General features: G+C 38.2%; 1 protein-coding gene across 1 annotated transcript in view; it reads left to right on the top strand.

Annotated features, from left to right (window-relative positions):
- The first annotated feature begins 12,895 nt into the window (after nucleotides 1-12,895).
- Nucleotides 12,896-23,981, top strand: part of LOC128733595 (protein couch potato-like) — a 31,265-nt gene continuing 20,179 nt past the window's right edge. Inside the window, exon 1 of the mRNA XM_053827305.1 lies at nucleotides 12,896-13,324. Within this exon, the coding sequence (XP_053683280.1) occupies nucleotides 12,896-13,324 (429 nt within the window). The remainder of the gene's footprint in view (nucleotides 13,325-23,981) is intronic.

A 23,981-nucleotide genomic window follows, 5' to 3' on the forward strand; every position in this document is an offset into this window, starting at 1 on the left:
TCATTCGAGCAGTCGAGTCGAGCGGTTGAGTTGAAGAGTCCAGTCGAACAGTTTATTGGAGCAGTTGAGTCGAGTAGTCCAGTTGAGCAGCTGAGTCGAGCAGTCGAGTCGAGTAGTTAAGTCGAGCAGTCCACTCGAGCAGTTAAATCGAGCTGTTCAGTCAAGTGGACAAGTCGATCTGTCCAATCAAGCAGTTGAGTCGAGCAGTCTAATCGACCAGTCCAGTCGAGCAGTCCAGTTGAGCAATCCAGTCGAGCAGTCTAGTCAACCAGTTGAGCAATCGAGCAGTCCAGCAGTCGACCAGTGAGGTGACTGAGGATAGAACTCATTGCTACGAAAACATGATGTCCTGTCAGGAGCCTGTTTTTAATTGACCAAACTCGTGACTTTAGTCATGACCTTGAAATGCGGTCAGGCATATATAAATATTTATTTTGAAACGATGATTCTACAATTGATGAAGGGACGGTAAGGGAAAGTAATGAAGAAGGATTTTTTCGGGAATGCAGGGGAAGGGTGGAAAGGAAGGGGGGGGGGTAATAGGTAGCTATGGTTAACAAGTTGTCGCTGTGACTCCTATCTTTTGTCCAATGCTGGAAGGTGCATGGGTCGAACCAAGCTGTAATAATTATAATCTCTGATTACAGCTTGGTTCGACCCATGCACCTTCCAGCATTGGACAAAAGATAGGAGTCACAGCGACAACTTGTTAACCATAGCTACCTATTACCCCCCCCCCCTTCCTTTCCACCCTTCCCCTGCATTCCCGAAAAAATCCCTCTTCATTACTTTCCCTTACCGTCCCTTCATCAATTGTAGAATCATCGTTTCAAAATAAATATCTGTTTTTAATTACCGATAAGCCTTTTATGACGTCCTGTCAGAGACCTGATTTTCGGTACAGACATAAGCCTCTTATATAAATATAGATAGATAGATTGTATCTATTATTTTCTTCCTTTTTTATAGTCATCTTCGTCTTTTTTTATTCTTTTACTAGTCTTATTTAGGGGTTTGTTCTTTAGGGTGTTCTTTAGTCATCTTCAATATTTTTTTATCTTCTTTCAGTTTTTTCCATTATGTTTGCAATTTTTTGTATTGTCCTTTTCTAGTCCTTTTTTCCTTAGTTTAGTGTTTTTATTTTTAATATCCCATTCGTGTTTATTTCTCACAAGTTATGCTTTCTGAGCACTTTCACATCCGTTGAAAACGCGCACATATTAGGCCATTACAAATATTTTATAAAGTTTTTGTTCTTCCAGTGTTCGGCCACTGAAGGGGGGGGGGGGGGTCGAAAAAAAAACCAAAGTGAATTTTTTAATCGAGCAAAAAAAACATGGATTTTAACAATTTTTATTCAAGGTTTAAACGTGAAAACCGAATCTATTCTTGCTTTTAATATATACGTTACTAGCTGACCCGACAAACTTGGTATTGCCACAAATTAACCTGTGTTGTACATAAATCATGAATCTCGGATGATCTTTGTCACAATCTCGAGTTTTGCAAGCCCCCCAGTGGGCGGCGTTTCCGACGGCGGGTCACCGGCAACACTCGCGACCGTCTCGTCCTGAATGATCTAGTGTTACTATAGATAGTTTATGTGGTCTTGTATTGACTAATGTTTTATGGAAGAGTCTCGAATTTCTCGAGTTCGATTAGTTTTTGAGTTTCGCAAAAATTTCCGTTTTATTTGTACCACAGGGGTGAGAGGTCACTAACTATCGTAAAATAAATTCAAGACTCCAAAATCTCCCACATGCCAAATTTGGTTCCATTTGCTTGATTAGTTCTAGAGTTATGAGGAAATTTGAATTTCGTTTGTATGAGAGCCCCCCCCCCCTCTTAAAAAGGTAAGGGGTCTTAACTCATCATATAAAAAATGGTTGCCTCCAAAAACACCCACATGCCAAATTTGGTTCCATTTGCTTGATTAGTTCTCGAGTTATGAGGAAATTTGTATTTCGTTTGTATAGGAGCCCCCCCTCTTAAAGTTGGGAGGAGTCCTAATTCACCATAGAAAATATTTTTGCCTCCAGAAACCTCCACATGCCAAATTTGGTTCTATTTGCTTGATTAGTTCTCGAGTTTTGAGGAAATTTGAATTTCATTTGTATGGGAGCCCCCCCTCCTAAAGCGGGTAGGGGTCCCAATTCATCATAGAAAAAATTTTTGTCTCCAAAAACACCCACGTGCCAAATTTGGTTCCATTTGCTTGATTAGTTCTTCAGTTATGAGGAAATTTGTATTTCGTTTGTATAGGAGCCCCCCCTCTTAAAGTTGGGAGGGGTCCTAATTCACCATAGAAAATATTCTTGCTCTCGAAAACTTTCACATGCCAAATTTGGTTTCATTTGCTTGATTAGCTCTCGAGTTATGAGGAAATTTGTATTTCATTTGTATAGGAACCCCCCCCCTCCTAAAACGGGGAGGGGTACCAATTCATCATAGAAAAAATTTTTGTCTCCAAAAACACCCACGTGTCAAATTTGGTTCCATTTGCTTGATTAGTTCTCGAGTTATGAGGAAATTTGTATTTCGTTTGTATAGGAGCCCCCCCTCCTAAAGTGGGGAGGGGTCCTTATTTACCATAGAAAATATTCTTGCCCTCGAAAACTCCCACATGCCAAATTTTGTTCCATTTGCTTGATTAGTTCTTCAGTTATGAGGAAATTTGTATTTCATGTGTATAGAATCCCCCCCTCCTAAAACGGGGAGGGGTACCAATTCATCATAGAAAAAATTTTTGTCTCCAAAAACACCCACATGCCAAATTTGGTTCCATTTGCTTAATTACTTCTCGAGTTATGAGGAAAATTGTGTTTCTTTGGTACAGGAGCCCCCCCCTCTTAAAGTGGGGAGGGGTCCTAATTTACTATAGAAAATATTCTTGCCCTCGAAAACCTTCACATGCCAAATTTGGTTCCATTTGCTTGATTAGTTCTCGAGTTATGAGGAAATTTGTATGGAAGCCCCCCCTTTTAAAGAGGGGAGGAGTTATAATTCCTCTTATAAAGAGGGGAGGGGTCTCAATTTACCATAGAATAAATTCTTGTCACCGAAAACACCCACATGCCAAATTTTGTTCTATTTGCTTGATTAGTTGTCGAGTTATGCAGAAATTTGTGTTTCATTTGCATGGGAGCCCCCCCTCTTAGTGGGGGGAGGGGTTTCTAACCATCACTAAAACCTTTCCTGGCCCCAAAAAACCTCTACATGCATATTTTCATGCCGATTGGTTCAGTAGTTTTCGGTTCTATAAGGAACATACGGACAGACAGACAGACAGACAGACAGACAGACAGACAGAAATCCTTCTTTATAGGTATAGATATCCCGCATTTTGCACCTTACTGGACACCGCAGTCTAAAAGTGCGACTGGCACAAAAAGTGCGACAATGCGAATGCTGTGAGTAAGAAAGAGAAAGACTGACAATTTCAATCTTGCTGTTTTGTTTTGTCATATACATTGGCATTAGAGAAAATAATCTGGATTAATCCAGGTACAACTGCAAAGCACAATAAAAGGTTTCGATCTTAGTTAAATTAAGAAAAGTCATGTAATATATACAAATTAGTAGTAACTTGTACAGTGATAGATTACAATGCAAGTTATTGCGATATGTTCAAATATAGGCAGTGACTGTTAATTTGCAGTTTGCGATTAGTGATTCGCGAAATTTCCACAATTATCGAGCAAATTGTATCGGTTAGCGAATTAGCGAATTAGCGGTGCCCAACACTGCTTATTTTGCATTTTTTTCTTTTTTGTTCACCTTACGTCCTCACTTACACACGCGGATAAGACTGCGAGCCCTCAGCTGCTTGGATTGCAATGACGAGCGAGAGAAATACACACTCGCAAAAACTTGTCGCAGTGCATGAAAAAATAAGAGCGAGAGTCCGTAGGAGATACTCATGCCGGCGTGTTCGTTACAACTAAAACGCGCGTGTGAGAAAATTAGACCACACGAGTGCGGTCTTGCAACACTGGAAATCAGTATGGGGCAGACCGGCACCTAATTTTGGCACCAGTCAGTTTACAACCGCGAAATGAAAAGCAATACTAGCTCTCACCATTCCGCTGTTTCTCACCACTCTAAAAATTTCATTACTTTCTTCTACCGTCCCTTCGTCAATTGTAAAAGAATTACAGTTTCAAAAAATATTCTTTTTCCTTTTTCTCAAGCTGCGATTAGTTTACAAAGCACAAAAGTTATAAAAGTCTTTGCCAAGCTTCTACTAATAAAACTAAAAAAATTTTTTCAATACGGTGTGTAGTTTCTGAGGTACATAAAGCTTGAAAATCGTGGTTTTACAGGAGTGGCGTTTTATTCCAGCGAGGTTGTTCCACGCCGCAGTAGAATGCTTAGGTGTTCGATCGTTTTTCAGTCACTTCCCGTGGTCGGATCATTACAAAATTAGTATCGAAATAAGCAAAAAAGACTGCAGAATTAAAATCTGAAATAGAAAATTTGACTTTTTCAAAAATTTTGGTCGCTTATGTCTCCTTAAAAAGTAATGAACACCGGGAAGCAAGACAGAAGTTGTATGTGTATGTATGTATGGGGATAGCCACCATCACCTCAAGGGTTTCCCATTGTATGCAAGTAGATTTACTGCAGAATCGAATTTATTTACTAAGTAACTTTCACGCCAATGCTGTTTGTGAAGGACCAAAAGGGGTTGGGTGGACCTGTAAGCAAAGTCGCATACAAGATTCCACGGGAATATAAGACATTCCTTCCAGCATAGATATCCGGCTACTTGATAAATAACTTCGCCGTGCAAACTTAACTTGCGTGATGATTTGTGTGTTAGAAGGGCGCGTCAAAATCCTCTCCGACCTTATATGACTTGGGCTGGTTACCACATCCCTCATCCAGTCTTCGATTCATTCGATACCCTGGTGCTTACAATTGTAATATATGTATCTATATATATCTATATCTATATATTATATGAGTATATTTATATGAAGAAAATATAGTGTAGCGTATAAATAATAGTATAATCATGTGAATAATAATATTATATTAATAATAAAACATATACTGCAATTTAACCTGTTTTGAACGCTAAAAGTCAAGTTGTTTGCACTGCTATAAGAATTTGTTTACGTGCGTATTGCGTATTGAGCAAGTCATTAAATGCATGATTTTAGAAGATATGTCAGGCCCTGCTCACAGTCCGGATAATTCGAGGTCCGTTGCCAATCAGTACCTAATCATGCTTTTTCCACTGTTCATCCATAATCCACCTATTTTCGATGATGGAGTTCCACGATCTCTTTTAATCTCATAAACTTCCCATATGGCACATGTGTGCAAAACTCTGCATTTTTATTTCTATCTTTTGAAATCTTTAACAAATTATTCAATATCATAACTTCGTCAACGCGACTACCGCGACTACGCGATAACTAACAGTCACTATCATCACAATAACCGCTTTATATAACTAGCTAAGCGCTCATTTATCCCCAATTCACACCACAGTATGCACTGCAGCCAAACAGAAATAATCGCACACACACTTAGCATATAGGTACACTGTTATTCGCAAAAGTCACCATCATCTAACTAGCAGCTCGCTTCGCATCAATATGCGTTCTACACAGTTCACCTAAAGAAATATGTAAACAACTGCTATCGCGATATACACCTATCACAAGCAAAAATTAGACAAGCTTCACACCAACACAGTCAACGCTTTTCTTTCATGTTTTAAAGCAAACGAATGCTAGCGCTATGCCCCTTTCCCAACATACAATCTTTCCTTTAGACAGTCACTATTCAAAATATGTTCCAAAGCAATCACTAAACGATAATACAGGTTGTCCAACCATAGTAACTAAGTAGTCTAAGTAACCGTATATTTTGAGACAATAACTTAGCTGATATTTTTCTCTTCATTTCTTTCTGCACCAAGCGCCTATCATTTTACAGCGACCGACGCCATGTTGTTGGGCAAACTCCGATTTTTCACTTCTAATAAAAACCGGGCAGCAAACACATGTACTTATGAACTTAACTAATAATTTTAAAGCTTAATCACTTTTGCCAAAAAATCACAACACATTCACGCGATACACAATTTGATTCGAACAGGTCAAAATCAGCACCATGCAACAAACAGGCAGACGTGACTATACCAGCTTACACTTCGAAGCGAACTGACCGGGAAGCAAGACAGAAGTTTGACAGAAAACGTCATGCTAAAGTTCGTTTACGTTAGGTTTTTCGATTCGCACTCAGTTGGACGCATGGTAGCAGTTTAATTGAATCTAAATTAAAGGTACATTATAAGAATGAATTCACAAAACGGGTTCACTATGTGCTGTCAACATGTTGACCCGCATTTTTGTCAATGTTGGACTACATCGTCGGCGTGGGTAAATGGCTTCGGCGGCGTGGGAAAAAGGACCTAGGCGGTGCGCCGGTTCTAAATCATCGGCGGCGGCGGCGCGTGCAAGTGTCGGCGGCGGCGGCGCACACCTCTAGTCGAGCAGTCAAATAGAGTAGTCTAGTCGAGCAGTTAAATCGAGCAGTTAAGTCGAGTAGTCCAGTCGAGCAGTTAAATCGAGTAGTCGAATCAAATGATTTAGTCAAGCGGTTAAGTCGAACAGTTGAGTCGAGCAGTCCATTCGAGCAGTTGAGTCCAAGAGTCCAGTCGAACAGTTTATTGGAGCAGTTGAGGGGAGTAGTCCAGTTGAGCAGCTGAGTCGAGCAGTGGAGTAGTTAAGTCGAGCAGTCCACTCGAGCAGTTAAATCGAGCTGTTCAGTCAAGTGGACAAGTCGATATGTCCAATCAAGCAGTTGAGTCGAGCTGCCGAATCAAACAGTTCGGTTAAGCAGTCCAGTTGAGCAATCAAATCGAGCAGTCTAATTGAGCAGTCCAGTCGAGCAGTCCAGTTGAGGAATCCAGTCGAGCAGTCCAGTCGAACAGTCTAGTCAACCAGTTGAGCAATCGAGCAGTCCAGCAGTCGACCAGTGAGGTGACTGAGGATAGAACTCATTGCTACGATAACATGATGTCCTGTCAGGGGCCTGTTTTTAATTACCCATAAGCCTTTTATGACGTTCTGTCAGAGACCTGATTTTCGGTACAGACATAAACCTTTTATATAAATATAAATAGATAGATTGTATCTATTATTTTCTTTCTTTTTTTTAGTCATCTTCGTTTTTTTATTCTTTTACTAGTCTTATTTAGGGGTTTGTTCTTTAGAGTGTTCTTTAGTCAGCTTCAATATTTTTTTTGTCTTCCTTCAGTTTTTTCCGTTGTGTTTGCAATTTTTTGTATTGTCCTTTTCTGGTCCTTTTTATCCTTAGTTTAGTTTTTTATTCTTAATATCCCATTCGAGTTTATTTCTCACAAGTTATGCTTCCTGAGCACTTTTACATCTGTTGAAAACGCGCACATATTACTAAACATCTATACAAAATTTGAGTTGCTGCTTTTAAGCAGTTTTTACGTCATTGACATTTGAAACGTTCCTGCGGTAAACGTTCCAGAAGGACTAGTTGACCTCGACACCTTTGAAATTACCCCAATAATGGTTATGGAAGCAGCACGTAAGTTGAAGCGATCCTTCTCTGCGGGGCCCGATGGAATTCCTGCTGCTATTTTTTGCCGCTGCGCATCAGAATTATCAACGCCACTGTGTCGCATTTTCAACAAATCCTTTACGCAAGGCAAATTTCCTGTTATCTGGAAACAATCCTTCATGTTTCCCGTCCATAAGAGTGGTGATCGCCGAAATGTACGGAACTACAGAGGTATCACAAGCTTGTCTGCTGGCTCCAAGCTTTTCGAAATTATCGTAAGCAGCGAAATTCTCAATCGTACGAAGAACTATATATCCTTATACCAGCACGGGTTTATGTCTGGGCGATCGGTCTCAACTAACCTACTCGATTTTGCTTCCACGTGCATTGTGCTACTCGAGGAAAAAGCACAAGTGGACGCAGTATACACTGACCTGAAAGCTGCATTTGACCGTATCGACCACCGTATCCTTCTACGAAAACTTCAGCGACTGGGGGCCTCACAGCGGCTATTGTTGTGGATTAGTTCATATTTGAGCGACAGAGTCTTGCAAGTTAAATTAGAATCTGCCGTATCGAGTGTGTTCGCCAATAAATCTGGTGTCCCCCAAGGAAGCAACATGGGACCTTTGCTCTTCATTATATTTTTCAACGACGTGACTACACTGCTTGAAGCCGGATGCGCACTTATCTACGCTGACGACCTTAAATTGTTTCTTCCCATGCGTTCCATCGACGATTGTCTCCGGCTGCAAGAATTACTAGACGTCTTCGTGAACTGGTGCAAGTTGAACTACTTGATTGTAAGCACAGGAAAATGAGAGGTAATCACATTTCACCGCATCCAGAGCCCAATTATCTTCGACTATAACATAGACGGGAGTACCCTCAGGAGGGTGGATCACGTTAGCGACCTCGGCATCAACTCGACTCCAAACTTACGTTTAACCTTCACTATTCTGCTATTATTTCGAAAGCATCTGGACAGCTTGGGTTTATTGCCAAAATAGGGAGAGATTTCAAGGATCCTCACTGCCCAAAATTGTTATACTGTGCGTTAGTCCGTCCTGTGCTTGAAAATGCAAGTATGATCTGGCAGCCCTATCGGCTCACCTGGATTTTAAGAATCGAGTGCATTCAAAGAAGATTCATCCCTATGGCCCTAAGGGATTTGCCTTGGAGAGATCCTGATAATCTTCCGCCGTATCAAGAACAATGTCGCCTGCTAGACTTAGACACTTTGGAACGGCGCCGCAAAGTTCAACAGGCAACGCTTGTGGCAAAAATACTTAACCATGACATTGATTCACCGACCTTACTGACAAAACTAAACTTTCGTGCATCGCAAAGACATTTACGCACCACGGCGCTATTGCATACCGAGTTTCATCGAACCACGTTTGGGTACCATGAACCAATGGCTGCATGTATCCGGACATTCACGCAGGCTGAAGGACTGATCGAGTTTGGTGAATCTACCGGAAAATTTGTGCAAAAATTAAAGAGAACTGACTGGATAAAATATTAATTTGTTGACTTGTGCTATATGTTTCATTAAGACTTAGTCAGATGAACATAGTTTATAATAAATAAATAAATAAATAAATAAAAAAGCATATTGTTGTTAGAAAAAATACCTGTAGCTTCAGTACTGAAGGAGATTCCTTGAAACAAAAGGAAGTTTTCTACTATTCTTTATATTTTCTTTTAGTCGGTTTCTAGTCTGTTTAGTCTTTTCCTAGTTTTTTTTTGTAGTTCTTTTCTACCTTTTTCCCTTTTTTTACACCATTTTTCTAGTTTCCTTCTAGTCTTTTTGCTAGTATTTTTCTAGTATTTTTCAAGTCCGTTCCTAGTCCTTTTCTAGTATTCTTCTAGAGTGAGTGTTTAGTGATAATGACTACATTTCAAATTTGTTCTGACCTTTCAACAGTCTTTTTTTAAATTTTAAATCTTTTTTCTTGTTTTTTTTTTATTTTTTATAGCATTCTGCCACTCTTTTTGTAGTTTTCTTCTAGCCTTTTCCTAGAATATTTTTATTTTTTTTCCTAATACTCATCTAGTTTGCTTCTAGTCTGTTCTTAGTCATTAGATAACCTTTTTTAGTTTTTGACTGGTCTTTTTTAAGTCTTTTTGTGGTGTTGTATTTGTAGTTTTTTTTAACTTTTGTTTTGGTTTTTTAGTTTTTTTAATATTATTCGCCTAGTCTTCTAGTTTTTTCTAGATTTCTTTTAGTCATTTTCTGATCTTTTTCCAGTATTTTTCGAGTTTTTTTAATCTTTTCCGTCTTTTTGAATTTTGTCGTTTTCAAGATATTCTAGTCTTTTTCTAATGCTTTTCAAGTATTCTTCTTGTCTTTTTCATTTTTCTAGTCTTCTTGTAGTCTTTCCCTAGTCTTTTTTCTAGACTTTTCTTAGTCTTCATCTAACTTTTTTATTCTTTTACCGGCCTTTTTGATAGTCTTTTTCTACGTTTTTTTTGCAATCTATTATCTAGTCCATTTCTAGTCTTTCCGTAACATTTTCACTCTTTTTTAATCTTTTCCCTTCTCGGTCTTTTTCTAGCATATTTCCTTCTCCTAGCCTTTTTCTACCATGTTTGTAGTCCTTTCGTAATGCTTTTGTAGTCCTTTTCTAGTCATTTTCAAATTTTTCAGGAAGATAACTGATACAGGGGGTAATTCCAAAAAAATCGAAAAATAAAGGATTTTGAGCGCCAATAGCTTAGCGGTTTCCAGATCGATTTTAAATATTTTTACGCCAATCGATCGGAAAATCTTTTACGCATCCACACCAATAATGAAACCTATTGATTCCAAAGTAAATACTATTGAAAAATTGAAAATAATGAAGCACTGTCCAAGTGGAAATCCTTGCTTCGTAATTGGTTGGAAGATTCTTTACGATGATCCAAACCTATACTATTTTGATATCTGTGTTTGGGAAGTAGGCCAAAACAAGTGACAAAGCTTCCTCATTTCACCGCGATTAAACCTAGACCATTTTGATGTCCTTGATTGGGAAGTACGCCGGAAAGAGTGACAAAGCCCTCTCGTGCCAACAAATTTCTTTCGAACGCGATCAAACCTTGTCCAATTTGATGTCTGTGTTAAGGAAATGTGCCAGAAAAAATGACACAAGTCCCAACAGATCGCAAATTCTTTACTGCGAGACTATTAAGCCTAGGCGAAGTTGATATCTGTGTTGGAAAAATCTGTTTCAGCTGTAGTGTTCGGTTATAACACAACTCTGTATGAATACGCATGCTTGCCGTTTCATTAGAAGTGTAGTGAAAAGATGTGCTGTTGATAAAATAGGATTGAATTGGTAAAATCTCTTCAACGTGGGGAACCATGGGTAATAAAAACAATCTTTAATTTCTGTAAGGTAGCAGGAAAGCAATAGTTTGTGTTCTTGGTTTTTATGTAAAAATATAGGCCCACCCAAGATCAGAATTCGACTAAGTCCACTCAAGATCATTTACGCTACTAAAAGCAATGCATGAAAAAACGAATTTCTGAAACATATCCGAAGGTTTGATGCATGCAAATTTCAAATTACTAACACAGTAGGGATAGGAAAACAATCATTTTGCACCATATATATTTGGATTTTATTGCCAAACCGGGTAATTTTGTAGGTCGGCTGGGCATCGCAGAGTTTCACGAGAGGGTGATGAAGTCCATCAGAACTGGCGTGGGAAATATAAGAAAATGAATTTTTAAACATATCCGAAGGTTTGATGCAAGCAAATTTTAAAGCCGTAAAAATAAGAATCACGTTTCAACCGCCGAACGCCCGGTTCATTCGGATGACCGTTGGTGTTGATGTCTGTGCTGGAAAAATTGTGATCAAAATGCAGAACTTATCGCTAAGTCCCCGTGTAAAGTGTACCCTGTACAAGACGCTAATGAATCATGGAATATTACTGCCAGCAACAATCTAAATTTTAGCGAGCATCATCATTGACCCACTAAACGCCGCGGCCGTTAATTTTCCTCTCACCTGTCATTGTCCAGTCCAGTCCCATTGCAAGGCGTTTCAAATTCAACTCAACCAAAAGTCATTTTGCATTACTATCCTCGGTTGCCGCCGCCCCGACCAGTCAGTGACAGCCAGAACGATCAAAAATTTGTCCCACTTATTAACAACGCCTGCTCGCTCGCTTGACACGTTAGCATCCTTCGCGCCACGGTTGCTGCTGCATTAAAATCTCTTAATTATTTCCATTGTAGAAGAATTTGCTTCTTCTTAGTTCAATTTGTGTCCCCCAGCCGCAGCCCCAGCCCCAGTCCCACGCCCTCGGCATCCGTCATCGAATCGAACGGCAGTAAATACAGAATGCCGCCACACGCATGATCTTTCACTCGAGTCGAGTTCCGTCTTTCACACACCGTTCCGTTGTCGCTTCCGCGAACAGTGACACGGCTTCGGGTCGGCGGGCATCCAAATCGCAGCAACCGACGACGCAGGACCGACGACCGGGCGAAAAATTCTCAATTCGCTGCCCACGCAGCAGCTTCCTTCCGCCAACGTCGTCGTCGTCGGATGATGCCGCCGATGATGGTTGGTGTGTGCCGGTGGTGTTATAAAGTGGTTTAATTTTAAAAACACTGGAGTTATATTTCACCTCATGTTTCGCTCTTTTCGCTCAAGTAGGTCCTATCTACTGTTGCAACCGGCACGGCACGGCAGTCGGCAGTGGGGCTGACTGGGGAGAAATGAAATGAGCTGCTGCTGGCTGGTGTGTTTCGGTTGATCCAGTTGTTGTTTTGCTCGAGTAACTTTTCCGATTCTCTGACACTTTCTCTGCATACCTTTGGGATGGATTTTCGAGGGGTCTTCCCTATACTTTGTTGCGGTTTGCTCTTCCCAAGTTTTTAGTGTAATTTAGCTATTCTAAAAATAGGATCATAACCCTAAAAATAGTTTGCTTTCAGCAAGTTTTCCATTGATAGGCCCCTCGTTCGGAAGGAATTTTTGATATAAAATACCGTTCTAATTAGATTGTTTTTATTTGCACCAAAGTGTCGTACGTACGTACGTAACAACATTAATTTATCTCTCTCATTTTCGCCGCCAGGTCGAAGCCGCCCAAGTTGACAGCGACTGCCACCCACCCACCCATCCACCCAGCAATCAACAACGATAGAGAGATAGATAGCTCAACCGAACCCTGTCGCCGGCACATCCAAGTAGTCCGGGGCTGCGAAAGCAAAAACATTCCAAAACACGAACGCACCATGCATGGTTGCAGTTGTTTTGGTTCGTGTTGTCGTCGTCGTCGTTGTTGTTGTTGTTGTTCTGGTTGTTGCCGTTGTTGAGTGTCCTCCGGAGTCCGGCGGAATATGGCGGAAGGGACTCTGCCATCTCCATCACCATCGTCACCTTCAGCAGCATCGTCAGCAACAGGGCCGTCCTCGGCGGCAGCAGCCGCAGCCGCAGCAGCAGCAGCCGCGACAGCAGCACTGCTAGACACACTTTTACTGGAGAACAATAATAGCGTCGGCGGCGGCGGTGGCAACGGGGGCATCAACAGCAGCTGCAGCAGCAGCAGCATAGCCATCAACAACAATAGCAAATTGTGTGGAATGCTCGGGATCAGCATGCCCTGTGAGGTGGCAGGACATGATTTCAGCAGCACGAGCAGCAGCAGCAGCAACGTCCGAAAAGAACTAGAATACGCCCACTCGATTGCATCCCATTACTCGGCCGCGGGGCTGGTCGTGGAAAAGGGCGACCTGAGGGAGCATCGCGCAACGAGCTTCAAGATTGAGGTAAGTTTTTTTTCTTATTCCACATTGAATTGATTCGTAATTGATACCGTCGTCGTCGTCGTCGTCGTCGTCGCCGAGGCATGGCACACTTTGTCGTTGTTTTATATCGAATCTAACACGGAGTTCGCATTCCTAACCGAATATTTCTATGCAAATTATCCGAGTACAAATCGAATTGTTGCTACTGTTTCACGCTAAGGTATTTGCCCAGGAGAAATAATACATATTAAATGGGACCAGTCTTGAAGGTGTTCGGCGTAAACTGCCTCGCTAGTCACCGAACCAGGTATCGATATAATTTATGCACAATAATTTCAATTTGTTGGGAGATTATAATTCCTCGTGGATCCGAGTGAGCCGTTCGTCTGTTCGTACTGCTGCCTTTACTTTGCGCGTATGTGTTGGTAGCAACTATGGTTATCGGGGCGAAGCCTACTTCGAGCCAAACGAGCAAAATAAGGGTATAATTATAAATCAATGCTTGATTTATATTAATGATTGCGTTCGTTGTAAAAAGGAAAATGTCCATGTGCAATACTTAACGAACGCTGTTCACTCACACACACAGTCACACGTGTGGGTTTGCTGGCTAGTGAAAGACGTGCTGCATACTGGCAGATACTCTAACGGATACGTGACAGTTGGACAAGAATTTGTTTATTTTTTCCTCGCGGCCCGGCGCGGCTACGGCCGGCCACTATACACGCATGCATAAAGGGACCAGTTTTGCAGCCGTCCAGTTTGTCGTCGCGGTTCACTTCGGCCACTGCTGGCAGGCACCGATAGGCGCGGCTTCGACGACGGGACGCGACGCGACGGAGGGAAGGGAACATGATTGAGAACATTAATATGATTTCTGGCGTTCAATTAAAGGCAATTGTCGTCAATCAATGAGTGTGTATCGATATGCCCAGCAGCAACAGCAGCAGTAGCAGCAACGCGCGGTGGCGTTCGATCCCGTCGATCGGTACACCGCCCGGCTTGACTGGGGGTTTTGAAATTTTAAGAAAGCGAGGGCCGAGCTAAACGAACGGTTGTTGCATTGAAATCGATTTTTGTACTGGAATTTTAAGCACTTTGGACGTGATTATGAGTCAGCGCTGATTATTAAATATGCTGGGGGATTAATTTCAAGATATATTGACAAGAAGGGATAGAAAAGTAAAAAGTAAAAGGTAAAATATAAAGCATAAGCATAAGCATACTCCGTTATTGACCAGGACCGAAGAAAATTGGAAAATGATGGCTGGAAAAAGGCAAAAGGTAAAAAGTTAAAAGTAAAAAGTAAAAAGTAAAAAGTAAAAAGTAAAAAGTAAAAAGTAAAAAGTAAAAAGTAAAAAGTAAAAAGTAAAAAGTAAAAAGTAAAAGTAAAAAGTAAAAAGTAAAAAGTAAAAAGTAAAAAGTAAAAAGTAAAAAGTAAAAAGTAAAAAGTAAAAAGTAAAAAGTAAAAAGTAAAAAGTAAAAAGTAAAAAGTAAAAAGTAAAAAGTAAAAAGTAAAAAGTAAAAAGTAAAAAGTAAAAAGTAAAAAGTAAAAAGTAAAAAGTAAAAAGCAAAAAGCAAAAAGTAAAAAGGAAAAAGTAAAAAGTAAAAAGTGAAAAGTGGAAAGTAAAAAGTAAAAAGTAAAAAGTAAAAAGTAAAAAGTAAAAAGTAAAAAGTAAAAAGTAAAAAGTAAAAAGTAAAAAGTAAAAAGTAAAAAGTAAAAAGTAAAAAGTAAAAAGTAAAAAGTAAAAAGTAAACAGTAAAAAGAAAACAGTGAAAATTCATAGGTCAAAAGACAGTTAACATTACAGGTCGAAAATCGAGAGATCGAAAAGTCAGTTGATTGAACAGTTGAGAAGCCGAAATGTCTTCAAGAAGTCGAAAAATCGAAAAGTTAATGAGACGATAAACAAAATTTTGAGAATCAAAGTGTCAAAACCAAACTGGTCAAAGTGGCCGCCCAGTTTGCTTCGGGGTACGATGCTGTCGATGCTAACGAACCAGTCGTCGTATGTTCGAATCCCGGTTGGGAGGTGCTGCTATAGAGTCAGCTATAGAACCGTAGCACTTGAACTCTAATAGCCGGTTGTGAAGTCTGTCGATAAAGAAGGGTCAAGTTCTTAACAGGACGTTTATACCCATGGCTTTGCTTTTTGGAATGGTTAAAATGCTGATGAAAAATTGAAACGTGGAAAAGTCAATGAATCGAAAATTGAAAAAGGCGATAAGTAGAAAAGAAAAGTTTGAAAAAGGTCGAAAGTAAAGAAGTCGAAACGTCGAAAAATTAAAAAATCGAAAAGATTAAAAGACAAGTACAAAAGTATGAGAATCGAAAAAGCAAAAGAAACCAGGTTGAAAAGAGCCTTTTCGGATAAACGAAAGTTTGAAATTCTAAAAGGTAAAAGTCGTCGTGGTCGTCGTCGTCGTCAGTTGAAAAGTAAAAGTTCCAAGGTCGAAAAGCCGTAAAGTCGAGAAAACGAAAAGTCGAAAACTCGAAAAGTTGAACAGTCGAAATGCTCCAAAGTCGAAAAGTCGTGTAGTTAAAATACTGAAATGTCGGAGAATCCTAAAGTCGAAAATTCGCAGTCAAAAAGCCAAAATATCGAAAACTCGAAAAGACAAAAAGCTGAAAATTAGAAAAAAAGAAGCAAAGTCGAAAAACCGAAAAGTCGAGAAGCCTCAAAATCGAAAACTTGAAAAGTCGGAATGTCGAAAAATCAAAAATTGAAAAGTCGTAAAGCCGAAATGGTGAAAATTCGAGAAGTCCCAAGGTCGAAAATTCGAAAAGTTGGAAAGTCGAAAAGTTGCGAAATCGCAAAGTCAAAAAGTCGAAAAAACAAGAATCCCTTAAGTCGAAAATTCGAAAGCTCCAAAAGCCGTGAAGTTGAAAAGTCGAAAAGTTCCAAAGCCCTAAAGTCGAAAAGTTCCCAAAGTCGTATAGTTAAAATGCAGAAAAGTCGAATATTCGAAAAGTTGAAAAGTCGAAAAATCGAAAGCCGAAAAGTGGAAAGTCGAGAAGTCGCAAAGTCGTAAAGTCGAAATGTTCGAATAGTAGAAATCGCGTTTTTGGATAAACGAAAGTTTGAGAATCTAAAAGACAAAAGTACAAAGGTGAATAGTCGAAGTCGAATAGAAATGCCGAAAAGAAGCAAAAATTAAAAGTCAAAAAGCCGAAAAGTCGAAAAAAGGCAAAAAGTGCTGAGGATGGAAAAGAAGAAAGTCCGAAATTAGAAAAGTTCGAAAAGATCAGAAATCTGAGAATCCAAAAGGAGAAAATCAAAATGTCGAAAAGACGAAGGTTGTGAAGTTGAGAAATTGAAAAGTCGAAAAGTTGAAAAGTCACGGAGCTAAAAAGTACAAAAAACTAAGAATCGAAAAGGTGATAGTCCGAAAGTAGAAATCGAAAAGAATCGAAAAGACGAAAACTGAAAGGTCGAAACGTCGAAAAATAGAAGGTCGAAATATTGAAAAGTCGAAGAATACAAAAGTCGCGAAACCGGAAAGTCGGAAAGTGAGTCAACAAGACGAAAAGCTGAAAAATTAAACAGGCGATAAGTACAAAAGTTTGGGAATCGACAAGACGAAAAAAACAAGTTTAAAAAGCCGTATAGTTAAAAGTTCGAATAGTAGAAATCGCCGTTTTGGATAAATGCAAAATTGAGAATCGAAAATGCCAAGTAAAAAGGTTGAATAGTCAAAGTTTAAATTCAAAAGTCGAAAAGTTAAAATGTAGAAAAGCCAAGAAGTCGTAAATCCGAAGAGTCAAAAAGTACAAAAATCTGAGGACAGAGAAGGCGTAAGTCGAAAGTTCGAAAGCAGAAAAGTTCGATAATGAAAAATTCGAAAAGACGAAGTTTCTGAGCCGATAAAGTGAGAATCGAAATGTCGAAAAAACGCATGTTCGAAAGTTGAAAAATTCGAAAGTCAAAAAGACATTGAAACGTCTTAGAATCGACATGGCGAAAAACGGAAGGTCGAAAAGTCGGAAAATCGAAGGTCGAAAAGACAAAAATCCAGAATTTGAAACGTCGAAAAGTGAAAAAATGGGAATGTCAAAAAGGCGATAAGTACAAGAGTTTGAGAAACGACAAGACGGAAGTAACAAGGTTGAAAAGTCGAATAATAGAAATTGTTTTTTTGGATAAACGAAAGTTTGAGAATCGAAAAGGCAACAGATTGAGGAAACATTAAAAGCTGAAGTCGGAAAGTTTAAAAGTCGAAAAGTTGAAAAGTCAGAAAACCGGGAAGTCAAAGAGCTAAAAGGTACAAAATTTTGCAGAGAGAAAAGGCGAAAGTCGAAAGTTCGCAGTTCGAGAATCAAAAAATTCGAAAAGTCAGCGAATCTAAAAGATGAAAATCGAAACAATGGTCGTGAAATCCAGAATTCGAAAAGTCGAAAAGTCGAAAAACGGAAAAATCGAATGGTGGAAAAGTTAAAAGTCAAAGACGTCCAAAGCACAAAAGTCTAAGAATCGAAATAACGAAAGTCAGAAAGCTTGAAAATTCGAAAACCTAAAAGTCTTAGAATCGAAAAGGCGAAAACCGGAAGGTCGAAAAGCGGAAAAGTCGAAGGCCGAAAAGATGAAAATCCAGAAGTCTAAACGTCGAAATATCAAAACGACGATAAGTATAAGCTTTTGAGAATGAATAAGACGGAAGTAACAAGGTTGAAAGGTCGAATAGCTAAAAATTCGAATGGTCGAAGTCACTTTTTTGGATAAACAAGTTTAAGAATCTAAAAGGCATAAGTAGAAAGATTGAAAAGCAGAAATTATAAAGTGTAAAAGCCGGACAGCTGAAAAGTCGAAAGGGCAACACGTCAAAAAACCGAAGTGGTGTCGATTACTTGGCTTTAATTTTTCGACTTCTCGACTTCTTCTGAAAATTTTCAGTCAAACAGGTCAAAGTTTTTTTTGTCGAAAAGCTGAAAAGTCAAACAGGCGAGAGGTACAAAAGTTTGAGAGTCGAAAGCCAAAAGTTAAAAGTTAAAAGTCTAAAGTCAAGTCAAAAGTCAAGAGTCGGAAGTCAGAAGTCAAAGGTCAAAAGTCTAAACTCTAAACTCAAAAGTCGAAAGTTGAAAATCAGCAATCAAAAGTCAAAATTGAAAAGTAAAACTTAAAGACTACAAATCGTTAATCGAGAAGTCGAAAAATATAACAGTCAAACGACGATAAACCTGAGAATCGAAAAAAACTAAAGACGAAAAGACAAAAATCGAAAGTTGTGAAGTCGAAGAGTTGCAAAGTTCAAGTTTATAAGGCGTCCGAAAAGTCGAAAAGTGGAATTGTTTGAAAATTCGAAAGTCAAAATATTGATAAGTCGAAAAATAGAGAAATTGAATAGTCGAAAAGTCAATGACTCGTAGTTTAGAAATGTCGAAAAGTCAAAAAGCCGAAAAGGAATAAAATCAAAGCAAAGTAATGGGTACAAACGTCCTTAAGAACTTGGCCCTTGTTTATCAACAGACTACGCAGCCGGTTATAAGTTTTATTAGTGCAAAGATCCCATTGACTCTATAGCGGTACCGACCAGTCGAGACTCGAACATACGACAACTGACTTGTTAAGGCTAGCATCGTCCCACGGAACTAACTGGGCGGGCATTCACGTGCAAGCCGAAAAGAAAAAAATTCTAAAATTTAAAAAGTTTGAAAGTCGACGAAACGAAAAACTAAAAATCTGAAAAGTTGAAAGTCAAAAAGCCACAAATCGAAAGTCGTAAACTCGAAAAGTTGAAAAGTCGTAAAGCCGAAAGTTGATGGTTTGAAGCTCATAGTTGGAAGTTAAAAATCGACAACAGAAAGTTGAAAGACGAAAAACCCAAAACTTGACATGATATAGATCGAATAGCCGAAAAGTCGCGAAAAGAACGTAATATCGAATAGTCAAAAAGTCGGCAAATTGAACTTCGGAATGCAGATAATCGAAAATTGAAAGTTCATCAATCGAGAAGAAAAGTATCGAACAGTCCAAAGGCGAAAAATTAAAAATTTGAACAGTTAGAAATTCGAATAGTTGAAAGTCAAAAACTAAAATTTAAGAGTCAAAAGTTAACAGTCAAATTTCTTAAATCAAAAGTTAAAAATCAATAGTAAAAATGCGAAATATCGAACATGTTAGAAGAGTGGGGATTGTTACAGAAGCAAAACTAACGTCCAAAAACTCTAAAAAGTCTAAAAATGTAAAAAATGTCAGTCCAATAAGTCGGACTTACTCAGTCTGTCGAAAATTCAAACAAGGGATAAAATGTAAAGAATTAGAAATAACGAAAAAGGAAATTTTAGAATTAGCAAAAAAGCGTATAATAATATAAATGTATAAATAATAAAATAAAAAAAGTAAGTATAACTCAAAAGAAAGGATTTCAAAATAGTAGAAAACAGTCAAAACTAGCATAAAAGTACGAAATTTTGAACAGTTAAATAAAATCAAGTGAGTCAAAAAGGAAAAAAACTAAATAGATCAAATTAAAATTAAAAATTAGAAGTTTAAATTGTTAAACTGAATAAAGTTAGGAAAATGCAGCAACTGAAAAAGAAACTTTCAACCAACAAGTTATATTGAAGTTAACAAAAGCAAAAACTTGTACTCAAATAAAACCAAACGCAAAAAAGTTGAACGATTGAAAAGTTGAAAATTTGAAAAGTTTAAAGGTCGAAACAAGAAAAGTCAAAAAGTTAAAAAGTTGTAACGCTAAAAGGTCGAAAATCCGATAAGTCAAACAGTCGAGAAGTCGAAAAGTCGAAAAGTAGACAGTTGAAAGTCAAAAAGTTAAAAAGTCGAAAAGTGGAACGTTAAAAAACCGAAAGCTTGCGAGGTCGCAAAGTCGAAAATTCGGAAAGTGGTGAGGTCGCCAACTCGAAAGTCGAGAAACTCCAAAGTCAAAAAGTCGAAAGCTCGAAAATCCAAAAAGTTGAAAAGTCGTAAAGTCGAAATGCTGAAAAGTCCAATAAGGCCATTGCAAATTATTTTTAAAGTTCTTGTCAACTCCCGCTTGGAAATTGGCTTTAAAAATCGGGGGGCAAAAAAAATGATTTGTAGGATACGAGTTAATTTTTTTTCTATAAAACCAATTTTCTGTGGACTCTACAGCTTGAAAAACTCGAAAAATGAGTGTACGAGTTGAGTTAATGCTTCTAGCATGAAACAGAAATGGAAGTTTGAACAGTGGAATTTTCGAAACTCGGCCAAAAAAAATTTCTTTCGTTTTTGTCTTTTTGTTCGTAGATTTTTACATGAAAAATAACAACGTATTTATCAAAAGCAAGAATAGATTTGGTTTTAACGTTTAAACTTTAAGTGCCTAAAATTCATATTTCTTTTGCTCGATTAAAAAATTCTCTTTGTTTTTTTACGCCCCCCCCCCTTTCAGTAGCCCAGCATCGGAGGGACAAAAACTTTTTAAAATATTTGTAATAGCCTAATCTCAAAGTCGAAAAATCGCAATGACGAACGGTCAAAGAGTGGAAAGTCGAGAAGTCGAAAGTCGCAAAGTTACAAAGTCGAAAAACCGAAAAGTTGAAAAGACGAAAATCGAAAAGCCTTAAAGTAGAAAGCTCTAAAAGCCGAAAAGTTGCAAAGTCGAAAAATCCCAAAGTCAAAAATTCAAAAAGTTGAAAAGTCGAAAAATCGGAAAGTCGAAAAATTGAAAGCCGAAAAGTCGAGAAGCCGAAATTTGAAAAGTAGAACGTCGAGAAGCCGAAAAGTGGAAATTCGAAAAGTTGCGAGATTGCAAAGCCAAAAAGCCCAAAAGTCCAAAAAACGAAAAATTGAGAAATCCCAATGTCGAAAACTCGAAAGGCAGAAAGCGAAATCCAAATGTCGAAAAGTCGTAAAGCCGAAATGCTGAAAAGGCGCAAAGTCGAAAAACCGAAAAGTCGAAAGCTCGAACAGTCATAAAGCTGAAAATTCGATAAGTACCAAAGTCGAAAATCAAAAAGTTCCAAAGTCGTAAAGTCGAGAAACAGAAAAATCGTATAGTCGAAATGCCGAAAAGCCGGAATGTCCCAAAGTCGAAAAGTTGAAAAATCGAGAAGTCGAAAGGTGGAAGGTGGAGGGTCGAGAAGCTCTAAAGTCGAAAACCCAAAAAGCTAAAAATTAGAATAGTTGCAAAGTCCCAGTGTCGTAAAGTTGAAAAGACGAAAAGTCGAGATGCCTCAAAGTCGAAAACTCGAAAAGCCGAAAAGTTCCAAAGTCCCAAAGTCGAAAAGTTGTATAGTCGAAATGCTGAATAGTCGAAAATTCGAAATGTTGAAAAGTCGGAAAGTCGAAAAGTACCAAAATCCCAAGTTCGACAAGTCGCATAGCCGAAATGTTAAAAAGTTGAAAATTCGAAAGGTCGAGAAGTTCGAAAATTGGAAAGTCGAAAAGTTGCGAGATCGCAAAGTCAAAAAACTGAAAATCGAAAAAAAAAACGAAAAGCCAAAATGCTGAAAATTAGAAAAGTTTCAAAATCTCAATGTCGAGAAGTCGAAAAGTCGAAATTGGGGCATCTGATCGAAAAGTCAAAGTCCAAAGCTCGAAAAGCCAAAAAGTTGAAAAGTCGAAAAGTCGGAAAGTCGATTAATCAGAAGTTGAAAAACCGAAAAGTCGAGAATTTGGCGCTTCTCGAAAGCAGAAAAGTTTATAAGTCGAAAACTCGAAAGCTTGAAAAGCCAAAAAGTTGAAAAGGCCAAAAGTCCCAAAGACGAAAGGTAGTCTAGTCGAAATACTGAAAAGTCGGAAAGTCCCAAAGTCGAAAATACGAAAAGTTGAATATTCGGAAAATCGAAGGTCGAAAAGTCGAGAAGCCGAAAAGTCGATAGTTGACAAGCGGGAAGTCGAGAAATCGAACAATCGAAAAAGCGAGAAGTCGCCGAGTCGTAAAGTCTGAATAGTCGCAAAGTCGAAGAGTCGTAAAGTCGAAAAACCGAAAAATCGAGAAGCGCCAAAGTCGAAAGCGCGAAAAGCCGAAAAGCTGATAAGTCGGAAAATCGAAAAGTCGAGAAGCCGAAAACTTGAAAGCTCGAAAAGCCAAAAACTTGAAAATTTCCAAAGTCGAAAGGCCGTATAGTCGAAATGCTGAAAAGACGGAAAATCCCTAAGTCGAAAAGTCGGAAAGTCGAAAAGTCGATAAGTCGAAAAATCTAAAAGTCAAGAAGTCGCAAAGTTAAAGTCGAAATGCTGAATAATCGCAAAGTGGAAGAGTCATAAAGTCCAAAAACCAAAAAGTCGAGAAACCCCAAAATTGAAAGCTCGAGAAGCCGAAAAGTCGAAAAGTTCCAGCGTCCTAATGTCGAAAAGTCGTTAAGTCCAAGTACTGAAAAGTCGAAAAATCGGAAATCAAAGAAACAAAACAAATTACACAAAATGCGGGCGTTCGGAGAAAGCCTTCAAATCAAAATAATCAAAAGGTCGAATAATCGGGGAATCTAAAAGTCGAAAATGCAAGAAGTATTAATAGCCTTGACAAGTCGAGAATAAGAATAGTCGAATTCGTAGTTTAGTTAATTAATAGTAGTTAGTTAATTCGAAATGCTGAAAAGTTCAAAAGCTAAAAAGGGAAAAATTCTAAAAGTTAAAAACTTTGAAAGTGAACAAATTGAAAAGTTCGATAGTCAAAATGCTGACAAGTCGAAAAGAAGTAAAGTCGATAGTGGAGAAGTCGGTATTTGACGGCGTCCATAGTCGCAAGTTAAAAATCGAAACCCGAAAATTGTAAGATGAAAACCCAAAACAGGAAAGGATAAAAGACGAAAAATTCAAAACTGAACCGATTGGCCGAAAAATCGAAAAAAAAAGAATGTTGGAATATCCAAAAGCTAAAACGAAAAGTTGAAAATTAGAATTGAAAGACGAAAAGTTTGGAAAAAATTGTTGAAATGACGAACAGGCCTAAATTAGAAAAATGGAATGGTTGACAAAAATCAAAATTTAAGAGTTTAACTCTATGAATAGTCAAACTCAAAATATCGGACATTTTAGTTGGGATTGTTACAAAAAGCAAAGATTAGAAATAGCGAAAAAGGAAATTTGAGAATAAAATCCATGATGTCGGAAGAGGTCGAAAGAAAAACTTGAGAAAAGTAACATTTTTTGATAAAGCAAAAAAAAAGTTATATAGAAAAAAATCTAGAAAAAGAGAGATTTTAAAATAGCAGAAAACAGTCAAAACTAACTTTGAAAACGTTAACTAAAATCAAGTAATTCAAAAAAGAAAAGGAAATAAATCGAAACAATCAGAAGAGTTTCGTTTATCAATAAAACTAGGGTCAAAAGGAAAAATTGAAAGTTTAACTTGTTAAGTTGAAAAAAGTATGGAAAGTACAATGACTGAAAAAGAAGCTTTTAACTAAAAAGTTATTAAAGTCGACGAAAATAAAAACCTGTAAGTAAATAAAACAAAAAGCAAAACTAGTTGATAGATCAAACAGCTCAAAAGAAACGAAATTTGAAAAATGAGAATGAGTGTCGAGAAGTCGAAAAGTAGACAGTCGAAAGTCGAAAAGTCGTAAATTGGAAAATCGAAAGACGAGAAGACGAAAAGTCGAATAGCCGAGAAGTCGAAAAGCTAAAAAGTTGAAAAAATGTTGAAAAGGGTAATAGTTTCAAAATCGAAAATTTAAAAGGTTGGAATGCCGAAAAGTGGAAAATCGAGAAGTCGGAAAGTTGAAAAGTGCAAAGTCGAGAAATTGAAGAAA

The sequence above is a fragment of the Sabethes cyaneus genome, chromosome 2 (assembly GCF_943734655.1).
Source record: "Sabethes cyaneus chromosome 2, idSabCyanKW18_F2, whole genome shotgun sequence".
In the NCBI taxonomy this organism is placed as follows: domain Eukaryota; kingdom Metazoa; phylum Arthropoda; class Insecta; order Diptera; family Culicidae; genus Sabethes; species Sabethes cyaneus.